This window comes from Corylus avellana, chromosome 11 (assembly GCF_965113065.1).
Source record: "Corylus avellana chromosome 11, dhCorAvel1.hap1.2, whole genome shotgun sequence".
In the NCBI taxonomy this organism is placed as follows: Eukaryota; Viridiplantae; Streptophyta; class Magnoliopsida; order Fagales; family Betulaceae; genus Corylus; species Corylus avellana.
In genome coordinates this window covers 1,451,326-1,464,109 of record NC_142500.1, presented here as the reverse complement: position 1 = coordinate 1,464,109, position 12,784 = coordinate 1,451,326, and the positions used below count along the sequence as shown (strand labels likewise).

General features: G+C 34.9%; 1 protein-coding gene across 5 annotated transcripts; it reads right to left on the bottom strand.

Moving 5' to 3' along the window:
• Positions 1 to 1,411: 1,411 nt before the first annotated feature.
• On the bottom strand, positions 1,412 to 10,794 carry KEA4 (K+ efflux antiporter 4). Of its 5 annotated transcripts, none has more exons than XM_059576152.2 (20): positions 10,344 to 10,794; positions 9,691 to 9,734; positions 9,466 to 9,524; positions 9,262 to 9,343; positions 9,092 to 9,153; positions 8,903 to 8,978; positions 8,736 to 8,810; positions 8,221 to 8,292; positions 8,040 to 8,123; positions 7,588 to 7,656; positions 6,038 to 6,115; positions 5,814 to 5,902; positions 4,510 to 4,606; positions 4,383 to 4,436; positions 4,010 to 4,105; positions 3,728 to 3,916; positions 3,553 to 3,630; positions 3,274 to 3,318; positions 2,067 to 2,156; positions 1,412 to 1,958 (listed from the first exon to the last, which is right to left on the bottom strand). In XM_059576152.2, exons 1-20 carry the CDS (start codon positions 10,582 to 10,584, stop codon positions 1,878 to 1,880), a joined length of 1,761 nt encoding a protein of 586 aa, XP_059432135.2. In that variant the 5' UTR covers positions 10,585 to 10,794; the 3' UTR covers positions 1,412 to 1,877. The 5 variants fall into 5 exon arrangements, with proteins under 5 accessions (XP_059432135.2, XP_059432138.2, XP_059432137.2 ...); XM_059576155.2 differs by having other exon boundaries at positions 1,412 to 1,796; XM_059576154.2 differs by having other exon boundaries at positions 9,262 to 9,340.
• Positions 10,795 to 12,784: the final 1,990 nt, after the last annotated feature.

The window sequence follows — 12,784 nt, the reverse complement described above, 5'->3', positions numbered from 1 at the left end:
CCCTCATTTTCCATCCATCTAAAGTCGAATTGGTATAGGCTAAGGACCTATAAGTTCATCAACGTATCGTTCTTGTTTATTTTGAATCAAGGGTTGGCAATTTTTACGTAACCCAAAAACTTAATACGAACTCAACACAAAATTAGAGGGTTATGATTGAGTGGTTTGATTCATTTAGTTAAATGAATCTGATTAGAATTGACCTATATAATTTACCCATACCTTAACACCACCCAAACTTAACTTTTAAGTCTATCAATTTTAACACGAATGAACAAAAAATTAGTATGTTATAATCGAAAAAATTTGACCCGTTTAATCAAAGAGCTTAAGTTATATTCTTTTAGTACTTAAGAGACATCGTCATCTATCGAATTCTTCCTATATAATTGTTTGTAAGGCACTTCTGCTTATATTCTATTAGTACTTGAGCCTTGACAAAATTCCTGGAAAGCCTGCTATTGCCTCTTGGAATGAATGAGTGATTAGGAACTTTAGCAAAGAACCACATTATATGACTCTATGGCCCGTTTAGTTTACAAAATAGATAGAAAGGAAGAAATAGTTATTCTTTTATTTGGTAGGAATCTATTCTTAGGAATAGTTATTCCCTTGAGAATAACCAATCTCTTAAATAAATGAATAGTTATTCATCTAAAAAATTAGAGAAATAGGCGACACTTTCCAAAAAAGAAACCCCTATTTTTTCTTTTTATTTCAAACTTACAAAAAAAAAAAAAAAAACTGGAAAATAAAATGAGTGGCTGGTCACCCATCCCACAAAAACAAAAGAGGCTGGGGTGGTGTGACCACCCCCGTGACCTTAGCCACCCTCGATGCTTACCGGGGACCACCCTAGACAACTTCAAGGGTAGTAGTGGCCACCCCAGCCGGCGGCCACCCATTAAATTTTTTATATTTTTTGTTTTTAATTAAGTTGAAAAAAAAAATAGTGAGGAGAATTTTTAGTAATTTTGATTCAATTCCACTTAAAAGCATGTGTGTTGTTACTAAACCAAGGAATAAGAATAACTATGACATTCCACTATCTTCTATTCCTAATAATAACTATTCTATTTCTTAATGGAATACCCATTCCACAAACCAAATGAGACCTACATCCGGTCAAAAGAAAATGCTCAATATACTACAGCTCATTCTACTCTTACAAACATGTCAGTCCACATTTTACAAAAATGCGGGTCACATGATAATTCACGTGACAATTCACATTTTAAAAGTTAACGCAATAAATGCCACATCAATTTGTAAACATGGCAAAAGCTGCATGAACTACTACATCAATTTATAATGAACTTTAAATAAAAAGGTGTAGCATGCCTAAAACTCATCTTCTCAAAAGTTTAAGCAATGAAAAAAAGAACATCCTGATTACAGTGGCCTCATTACATGAACAAAATTGCATTGGTAAATTTGTGGGTTTATAATGGCGTGGATTTCTGACTTACAAACAATTAATAAAATAAACAAAACAACAAACAACTATCAACTAAAATAACAGGTTGAAATGAATTAAATTACAAAAAAAGAACACTACTTTACACCCAAAAAAAATAAAATTAAAAAGGCCATCCATCCAGCAGAGTAACATGGTGGCCCGAATCAAAATTAGAATATGTCAGCATATGGATTGCATATTTACTGCACTGCCTGTTTCTTTTGTCTCAGTTGGCATTTTTCAATCAATCTAGCCTGGTCAGATATAAGTATTGAAAGCAGGCAGCACGTGATGAGCACCTGTTCACTTAGTCAACCTCCTTTGGACTCTTGAGCACCTGTTCTCCAGAGTATAAGAAGCCCATCAGGTAAGCTCTGAAAATTGCAATTTTTTTCTGGTTTTCATGCTATATTTAACATCATGAAACATGAGACCCTTGGACCATCAGAGCAATACGCTTAGCACTCTCTGCACGAAGGCTATCTCCTTTAAATCCAATCTGGGAGGAGAAATGATATTCAAGATACCTCAAAAACAATTTTGCACCTTGTACATGGTGAATAATTAGTGACTGCAAGAATGAATTTCTTCTAGGGTAGACGATTACCTCAATTGAACTATCTGGAGAGAACCACCGCAACAATACCCCAATATGTACTACAGCAGGAATCAGCTTGAAAAGCAATGGTGTGGTCACCTGCATTATCGTGTCATTGAAATCACAATATTTGGTTGATTCCAAAAATGATAACAATAACTCAAGTATTAACAAAGCCGTCAAATACTGCTAATTCTATTCAATCAAAATATTCTAATTTCACCCACAGCATCCTGCTTATTAGATATCAAGCAAAAAGAAGATTGAACAAATTGTTGAGATAACCCTACAAATCGACAAACATTGTACAAGTAAATCATCTGACAGCCTGATTGGTAGTAAACCAGTGATTGATCCTCTGGTAGTATATTCACTAACACCACACTTAAAAAAAAAAAAGCAGCTTCATGGAAGCTACATATAGTTTGCACTGTAGTTTGTTATATTTTGTCCGCAAACACCAAGCATCAAAAGCAATGGGATATAACCACCTCATTCTCCCATAGGGTATTAAGTTGTTCCCAGAATTTTTTGGCATGCAAAAGAATGTCTTTAGTTAAATTGCCTGGACAAATTAAAATGGTTGACATTTATGTCTCCAATGCTCAACAGACTTAGGGCCTGTTTAGGATTGTATTTGAGGGGTCTAAAAGTGCTTTTAACACTTAAAAAGTCCGTTTGAAGAAAAAAGTACTCGTTTGGTAAGAGAATTAAAAACGTTTTTAATGGTCCAAAAAACCTAAAAATGGCCAAAAACACTCTTAGCAAAAGCTTAAAAATAAAGCTTTTGCCCAAAAGCTCTTTTTGACTTAAAAGCTCTATTTCTCAAACGCAATCCCAAACAAGCTCTTACTATTTAGGTGTGCGTTTAAGGAGCCTAAAAGTGTATTTAATACTCAAAAAAATCAGTTTGAAAAAAAAAAAATTCCATTTGATAAAAAACATTAAAAGTGCTTTTAAGGGTCCAAAAAGCCAAAAAATAGCCAAAAAAAAACACTTTTTAACTTAAAAGTTCTATTTCTCAAACACAATCTCAAACATGTTCTTAGTTCAATGTTAAGAGTGATATGGTATAAATAATTTGTGATGCAATGGATTAATAGTTCTCTTCAATCAGTAATTGTTGATCACAATAAAATAGACAGTAGAAAGAATTCTCAGGAACCCTGCATTCATACTCTATCACTTGCAACATGTAATAAAATGGATCACATACCAGACTGAGAGCTGTTGTGCCAAGCAGCAGTAGATACAATTTGCCCTGCAATTGAAATAAACCCTTCAGTTGCAGGATCAAGACATAATGCTGAAAAAGGAAAGTTTACACCTAGTGTTATGAATAAAAGCGAGGCAATCTCTCTCTTTTTTCCTTTTTTTTTTTTTTTCTTCTTTTTGGTCATACTATTGCTCTTTTCAAGGGTTTTTTTTTTTTCTACAAAAAAACAAAAAAATTATGCAACTGAGCTAATATTTTGCAAAAAATTTAACCACTCACCTCAACTAGATGAAGATTTGAAGCACGGCTTAGAAGAACAAAAGCAAATTCCCCAATTTGCGCAAGCGACATTCCAACCTACACATGTGAAATAACCTAAGGCCCCTCTGTCAATGAAATGTATGACATAGACAAAACGCGGATATAACTGTACTAACAGTTCGGTGAATCTTACAAGAAGCGAAGTCTTGTTGTTGTATCTAAATCCCTTGACAACAATGGCAACCACAATAGTTTTTATAATGATCACCAACATAACAGCTGCTAGCAAAATATCAACATGATTCCAAAGGAAATGAACGTGTATTAACATCCCAATGCTGGCGAGAAAGAGAGCAGCAAAAAAATTCCGAATGGGCTCAACCTAAAAGACAATTAACTCCATATGAGAGTTTATAAAACAAAGATCATCAAGCATTGTGCAACTTCTGAAACCATAAGCAAAAGAGTATAATACTTGTTCAAGTGTATGTTGAGCAAGATCAGTTGTTGATATCATCACTCCAGCGGCAAAGGAACCAAGTTCAAGGCTTAAACCCAGCTTATCACTACACTGAAACGACGCCCAAAAAAAATCCAAGTTACATACGTACTTGCAAACAAGCAAGCAATAGGGGCAACTATGAGAGGGGGGGAGGGGGTGGCGGTTGCACATGCTTGTTCGTCAAGACTTTTCCGGTGGGGAGGATTTAGGTAGCATCATTCAACTACAACAGGACACAGTATATAAACTTGTCTGTTTCACATGCTCGAGTTGTGTAAACAACGATATGAATAATATGCTATGCCAATATATAATGCAAGAAGTAAGACTTGGGAAATAGACAAACCCAAGCAACAAGTAAGCAGAATGCCACCGATGCCAATTGATAGAGTTCATTAGTCTGCAAACAAAAAGTTCAGTCAAAAGAATGTATATCCATAAAATGTACATCAAAGTAAAAGATGTATCAGCACCTGAGATGAAAGGCTTATCATGAGCTTTAGGAACCATGGTACACATTTTCGAGATAATATTGACAAAATGGCCAAAAATGTGATTAAAACCACCAACCTGCAATTATTAAATAAGTATGTGAAAACCGAGGAATGATTGTAATAAACATTGAAAATAGGCAAGAGCCATTAACTTGCAATACTTATGCAATCACTATAGAAACTGGGCAACTAAATCTTGCCTTGATGTGCCACAGACATCAACTATGCTATTTTCTATGGGCCTTTGCTTAAGAGCATCTTTTCCATTTTTCTTTCTTCTTGCTAGGTCATTAAGCAAACCTTAAAAGAATGCAACTATTTCATTACTGTGCAGCAAAAATCCCAAACATGGTGCCAGAACACCATAGAGTCAAGATTTCCAATATCCATTGACAAAGATTCCAAGGCCTATACTTGTAAGCTGCTATTCTTCAAGGAGGGAGAAGCATAATTTTTTTAACTAACATAATCGTGCAATACACAAAAATAGCAGTGGTTCATAGAAGCCAAAGTAGAATGGATTCAAAAGTTTCATAATTATAATTCTCTGAAGCTAGACTCCTTTTCCACCCACATAAGAAGTAGGTTATGTAGAGTATAAGATTAACATCTAGTGTTGATAGATGTCTAAAAAAAATTTAAGCAAAAGTTCTTTACAGCATGTTCAGGAAAATCCAAATGCTTCTAAAGTCCATACTTCCACTTATATGATGATCACTTAAATATAAATAACCAGGTTCTCGCTCACTCCAGTGAATCTATTACAGATAACTGATCCTTTCCTAAATCGCATTGATACCCGCACCCTAGACTAGCCTACATCAAGCATAAATAATCAATCCCACACCCTCCTAAATCCAAGGCAACCAAAATTTCCTTCCTAAGTATAAGAGACCATGCATTTTAAGATGGCCCAACCAAGGCAGATCCAGATCTCTTTCCAAAGAGTTCAAACAAGCTAGCAGAGCCAAGCTATGTACAATGTGATGGCATATCAGGGCACGGCCTGGCTGATCACTGCTCAACCAGACGACTGTCCCTAGTGGGGCAGAAACCTGCAGATTACATATCAATCAAATTATCGAGTTCTTATATAAACATAACCTTGAAAGTACATCTAATGATATCAGTTTCAAAGTGACAAATGAAAGCAAAGGACAGACAGAAAATATATAATTGCACACAACATATTTGCTGGTGGTGTGACACAAAAAGTAAGCCATCTTCTACAAATTTGTATACACTATATAAAAGAGGTGTGATCCATTCTTTTCATTGCTTACGATTTAGTCATGGATATTACTCCTTGAAGAACACCGGAAGTACCACCAAGAACTGGAAGCAACGCAAACAGCAAACCTACAGCACAATCCTGGTAGGCCAAATTGCTTAAAACTTTACTGCAGAACTTGTATGTTATAGAAACTTTTGAACATAAAATAAATCTTATAAGCTAAATAAAACTTTTAAATTTTCACAACCGTTCAAACAGGTACCAGTCACATACCTGCAGGATAAGGGTGCCGATTATGACCTGACCATGAAGAGCACTAACACTATTTTTTTCCATCAAAAATTTCAAGACCTGCAGCACAACCGAGATGATCCAAGCACAACTATAATTCAAAAAGAGATCTTCGATATTGATATTAATAAAGGCAAACAAGATAAACTGGAGAAACAAACAGAATAATGAGCATATAAAATTTTGGTTCATTCATGCATGCAAGGAAGTACATAATTTCGAAGCAACACTAATGGCAGATACATAATGAGATAAGATACCCATAACACATTCAAAATTATTGCAAAATGGAAAGGTTAGTTGGAATAGGAACAGAAATTCTCACACTTATTTTTTTTGATAAGTAATAAACAAGTTTTATTAAAAGCGTAAGGCGCCCATACGTACACCGGAAGTATACAAGCGAAAACACCTAACTAGAAAAAGAAAAAAGACCCACACCCAAAATCCAACACAAGAAACCCCAAAAACCCTAAAAAACAAACATCCAGAGAAGCCAAGCTAACCCACAAAAAGCCCCACTGAATCACCCACCAGCCCATAAAACCCACACAGGGCGCTACAACACAATGGTCTTGCCCTTCCTTCTCTGAGAAGGCCCGCTAACAATACCATAGTTAATGGAGCTTTCTAAATTCTCACACGTAGTTGCAGAGACCTCAAGAAAAGACGAAAACACCAAATGGAAAAAAAAAATTAAAAACAAAATAAAAGAAGAAGAAAACATTCCATTGATTTGTAAGCACGTGAACAAATATCTTATTAGCAAAATAAACCTATTTAACTACAAGAAAATTTTGGAAGGTAAAGGAAGAGTATTCTAAGGTTTTTCAACTCATTTTTGTATAGAACTGTTTTGAGTTCAGCACGAAGCATCTATTAGATGTTAGGAAAATCAGGTCAGGACCCTGTGCTGTAGGCCGTTTTGATTTTGAGACACCAGTTTTCAATTCAATAGATTGGAAATCTGCGTTTCGGCTCATTCTAAATTCAAGACTTCTGCCAGCATTCCCATCAAATTGATAACCAAAATAATTGCCAAAAGACAATTCTACCCTTAAGTTTTATTTTTTATTTTTTTATAAAAAAAGGCCACTTTTTTGGGTTTTTGGCATTTCTATTCTTTTTAAATATTTGGGTATGGGGTATAATCGTCTTGTCACAACCATTTTTGTTATCAATTTTGACGGGAATGCTAACAAATTTTGAATGGGTCCAAACTCAAGTCTCAAATCTATCAAATTGAAAACTACGGTTTTAAAATCCAAAATGGTCAAAAGCACAGAAGGGTTCTGACCTGATTTCCCTAGATTTTTTTCAAAAACATTCTTTTTTTCTCTAAAGATTCATTACCATATGAATCATATGATAGATAAGGTTTATGTTCACCCAGATTATACACAAAACTCTTCCACCCGGTCAAACTCATTGGCATAAGCAACATATACTGAGAGTAATGAGTATAATTCCACCAATCAAAGACAAAGTCAGCATATTGGGCATCAAATATAAATCTATAGAAAGAGGGTTACCACTGCTGTCGAAGACATAGACAGCAATACACCAACAAATACCCCCTCAGAAGGCTTGCCACCACATAACTGCAGAAAGCATGTAGCTGCATACATCAGAAATTCATTGATGGAAGTTTATTCACATTAAAGAGTAGCATGTATAATATCAATAAAAAATGCTCACTTCATGCTAAACGGTGTCCAATCACAGTGTTATTAACTAGTTAGAGTACAAGAAAATTCAAATCAAATTTAAAAAACCTTTTAATTCATCCTTTTCGGCAAAAAATTTACTTGTGAAGCCTCATAGAAGCACAACAGTCTTCTAAATATCATAAAATGCACAATAAAATTTATATGATTGGAGAATTCAAGTGGACAACAATAGATGAAGGTTGATTCTTGGGGGTCATGCAGTGGGGTCTTTATCAGATATGCCCAAAAAGATCTAGTATAATGCCTATACATACCGAGGCTGTTATTCCACACAAGCACATAAATAGGAAAATCTGGAGTAGACCTCCTAGAACTGCCACAGCTCGAACAACACGAAGCTACAAACATGGTAAGAAGAGGCTATAGCAGGGTCTGAATCATAGATAAAACAAATACATTAGAAGGAAGACTGCAGGAGGAAAAATACAAGCCAACCTTTGCTGCGGAAAACTCCAGGCCCAATGCAAAAAGAAGAAAGATCACACCAAATTGAGCAACTGTTTCAACCTGCACTAAATGAACATGATGCATGAATATCTCAAAATACTAAAGTAACATGTAAACAGATCACATGACAGATCAACAGGCTTCAATCTCCATCTGTATCATGACCACATTTTCTTTCACAATATAAACAAATGATATGAAAGGAAAAAGACAAACAGCTATGGTACGCTTATACAGGTAATTTGTGATGTCACAGGCTAAAGACAGTCCAAATTCAGAGATGATGGTTACAAATCTTATGCATGCATCAATATCTGTTTCTCCAATTTTCAGATATTAATAATGTAAGAACTCAGAATGTTTGGAGACAATAATGTTGAAAGATAATTATATTATAGTCATTTCTAAATTCATGATTTCTATTTCAGTAACAAACAAGTAAATAAAAAATCATCAGGGGGACAAAATAACAATAACTGTTTATAGATACGAAGGCAACATACTTGCACCATTTCACTAACAAAGCTCAAGCCCCCAGGTCCAATTACAGATCCTGCTAGCAGATATCCAGTAAAAACCTGCAAAAATTCAAAAGGAGGAAACCCTCTTCAGAGGCAATATGGTAACTATAAAAATAAATCAAAGACTCAAGTAGTGATAAAGGTCATACCGGCTGTCCAGCACAAGCAAAGGCAATGCCACCACAAGTTGCAGAGACAATTACGACTACCAGATCTGAAATCAATCTGCAAGCACATCAATTTGAGTTGGAAGGATCAGCCAGCAAGTTGCTGCCATCGTATATGTAATGGGGTTCAAAACAAGGAAAAGCAAAAAGGAAGACAGAATGTAAGCTAACCTCAAGTCCACTTGTAGCACAGGATACTTAGACTTTCGATTGGATATAATAAAGACATTGTCCTAGTCATATAAAAGCAGCAACATAATTATGTCATATCATCTATAGCCTCACGCCAGAAATGTGTCTTGATTGAAATAAAAATTTCAAATGACAAATACAAGATATACCTTTCGATCGATTAAAGTTGGCATATCTTCTGCTCGATTCTCACTATCCAAATTAAAAACATCATGAATATGGAACGACCTACTGTACAAGTCAGAAAGATTTCAGCAATATGAAATATCCGGGCTGCACTCACACTTGTTTATAACAACCACTTGTAATCAAGAGAAATCAACAATCTTTAAATAACAAGGTAGAAAACATACTTCTCCTCCTTTGTATCATTTTTCTTGGTCTTCATTCTAGCAACAGTTTCCAAAACAGCCTGATAAACCAAACATACTAAAGTTTAGGTAACATATCGACCAAGCATTTGCTAAATTGCTCAGTTTCACTTTATTACACTAGCATTAGTTACTCAAAAACACCTTCCATGGCCTTAAGAAGTCACCCTAAAGTTTATAGCAATTCTAAAGAATGTGTCTACCAACCTGCTGCTCAGTAACACTGTTGTTGAAGCCACCAGCATCCGTGGCTGCAAATGAAACACTAAGGTAAGTGATTTTGAATTCTATTCTTACTTCAAATCATCCAAATTGCCTTGTTTCATTGGTGCAAAGGACAAGGAAACTGAAAAATAACATAACTGATGCGCCCTAACTAAATTAACTAGTAGTCTCCACTTCTTTCTCTTTCTCTTTTCCCTCATTTTCCGGCGACTAAACAGACCCCACGTATACGCAAAATTAAGTTAATCAAATTTCCTAATTGGAAGGGGAAAAAAAACAATGAACAGCTCTCAGAGGAAAAGGGAAAAAACGAAAATACACACACTAAGATATAAAACAAAATTGAAAAATTAAACAGACCAAAAGAACCAAAAACAAATAGTATAAATTAAAAGAAAATTGCAAGAATTTTTTTTTTTCTGAAACTACTGCAAGGACAACAAGAAAATGAAAATAATGCTAAGATTAACCATTAATACTCATGCATTCTAATCAAGAAAATTAGCTACTAAAAAAATTCAACGCCGGTTTCAAAAATCCAAAAGCCCTAGTCCAACCACCACAAGAAGTACCCGAAGAAGCAAAATGCATAGCCATTAGAACACAGATTGGAAGAGCTTAGATCTAGAATGGACCTTCGTTTTGCTCGTTCTCTGGGAACTCCCTCTCCAAAGCCCGATCGATTATGTCCGCGAAGCTGTCCTCGTTGGATCTGCGCGACGCGTTCGACTCGGCGCCGGTGGCATTGCTCCCCTCCAACACCGAGTCCGGCTGGGAGAACTCATCCACCAGAGAGCGAGCAGGCCCAGAACCGAAGCAGAGACGAAGATGACAGAGCAAGAACAGCGCGAGAATCGCAGAGGATCGCACCCGCATTGCCGAGGCTCGGAGCGACCAATCGAGCCGCGAGTGCGTAGGTTAGCGCACCGGCGTCTTATAATGCGCCCTCTCTCTCTCCCTCTCTCTCACGCACACACACTGTGATTGTTTGCAGAGAAAACGAGAGGGAAAGTTTTTGTAGTTCGCGTTCGGGACGAAGGTTGCTGAGAGTGATGAGCATTTTGCTGATCCCACACGCGATGTATCTGCGCGTGTGAACCGATACATTGAATGTTTGGGCTTAGAATCCTTTAATTACAATTTTAAACTTGTTTATTATTTTGATTTTTCAAATATTATTTTTTATTAATTTTAAGAATAATAAATACAATAATAACTTAATTATTTAGTTTAAAATAATAGGTACAATTTTAAAAAATTTATATGCTAAAAATATGTTAAAAATGTAAAATATATATATATATATATAATTTAATTTTGTAATTTTGGGTGTTTGGTGCAAGTGCGCAACGGCCAACTCCTCTATTAGCATTAGGTAGATTAGGCATCACCTAAAGCCTTCAATTAATGACTATTAACAAAGATTTTTTTTATTTTTTTTATAACAAATATTTAAAGGCTTAATTATAAGTTAACATTTTTTAATTAAAGCCCCTAATTATGATAAATAAGTAATTCAAAATGCATTAATATCATTTGATTCTTCTAAAATCTTAATTCTCCAACATTCCATTCTTAAAAATAAAATAAAAAATTGATAGCATTAAATAAGAGATACATCTAATATTAAAGAAATCTATAATTAAAAATATTTGTTCATTAAAGATTCTGGAAAGTTTATAACATTACTCGTAATTGAATATTATTACTATTTTCATTCTCTCCATTCTTCCCAAAAATTAAACATTGAAAAATGAAAATGGGTTTTTATAAAAATTAAAAATTTCAAGAATAGAATGTTGGAGGATTAGGATTTTTAAAAGAATAAAATGATATTAATGCTTTTGAATTACTTATTTACAAGAATAGATTCAAAGCCTAGCCCAAAACAAATCATGGCCGATTTAAGCCCAACTTGTGGGGCCATTGACTCAAAATGGGGCTTTGGACCTTCTTCATGCTGTTGGGCCGCCACATCTGATGGGCCGCTATCTTGTTTTTGTTTTGGGTAACTTCACTGAAGATCCCTGAATTTTCACCCGATTTGACAAATTCCCTCAAACTTCAAAATCTCTCAATTTTGTTCCTTGAACTTTCAATTGCAATCAATTTAGACCCCTCCGTTAGATTTTAAACGTCACATGATGTTTATACCCTTGATTTTTTTTTAAAATTCCAACTTTACCCTTAATTTCAAAATGTTTCTTTATTTTAAAAAAAAAAAAAAAAATCAGAGATATTTTGGTATTTCCAAACTATAAATTTGATAGAAGGGTTTAAATTGAGAGCAATTGAAAGTTCAGATGACTAAATTCAGATATTTTGAAGTTTGAGGGGCTTTGTCAAATCATGTGGAAGTTTAGGGGTTTTCAGTGAAGTTACCCCTTTTGTTTTCTATTTATTGGTAGAATAATGCTAAATAGTAAATACTACATATATCTCGTTCGAGTGACTCAAGAGCTGATGGGTCCATTTGACTCAAGAAGCCATAGGTCCATTAATGGGTGGGGCCACAACAACTATGGATAGAGCCTATGACCTCTTGCCACCTAAGACTTTTATGGGCAAAAAATAGTATTTTTATTGTACTATATCATTTCTCTTTATAAAATTTTCATGGGAAAAGGTGGCCCCCATTGTGCCCTCTCTCATTGATGCTAGTCTTAGATCTTCCAGTAAGGTTCCCTGGATGCATTATTGAGAATGATTTCAAACATTTTTTTAAGAGACAATTTAGAAGCTTAAAAAGAAGATGGCAGATCTATCTCTTTAAACTTATAATCTTATCTTGTTCTTCCAAACATCTCTTATGTTTTGTTTGTCTTTTTTCTTTTATTTTGTGTTTTCAAAACAAAATCTTTAACAAATAACTCAAAATACAAAACGCTCAAAACTGCTTTCACTTTAATGTCAGTCAGATCTAAAATTTAGTTTTGCATTCCTTCAAACCAACATAGAGTTTGTTCAATTAAAGTTTGGCCAGGGGCTGAAAAGTGAAACCTTAGACTCATAGGATTGAGACCCATTGAGATGAATGATAAAAACCAGCAAATGCATGATGTTTTCACAACAACTT

What these genes read in the sequence shown, in the direction of transcription:
- KEA4 (XM_059576152.2), bottom strand. Translation starts at nt 10,584, where the DNA reads ATGCGGGTGCGATCCTCTGCGATTCTCGCGCTGTTCTTGCTCTGTCAT. An exon ending in TTGTTAGTGAAATGGTGCAA is followed by an intron (nt 8,293 to 8,735) that starts GTATGTTGCCTT and finishes CATTTAGTGCAG; the next exon opens with GTTGAAACAGTTGCTCAATT. An exon ending in CAAATCTTCATCTAGTTGAG is followed by an intron (nt 3,319 to 3,552) that starts GTGAGTGGTTAA and finishes TTTCAATTGCAG; the next exon opens with GGCAAATTGTATCTACTGCT.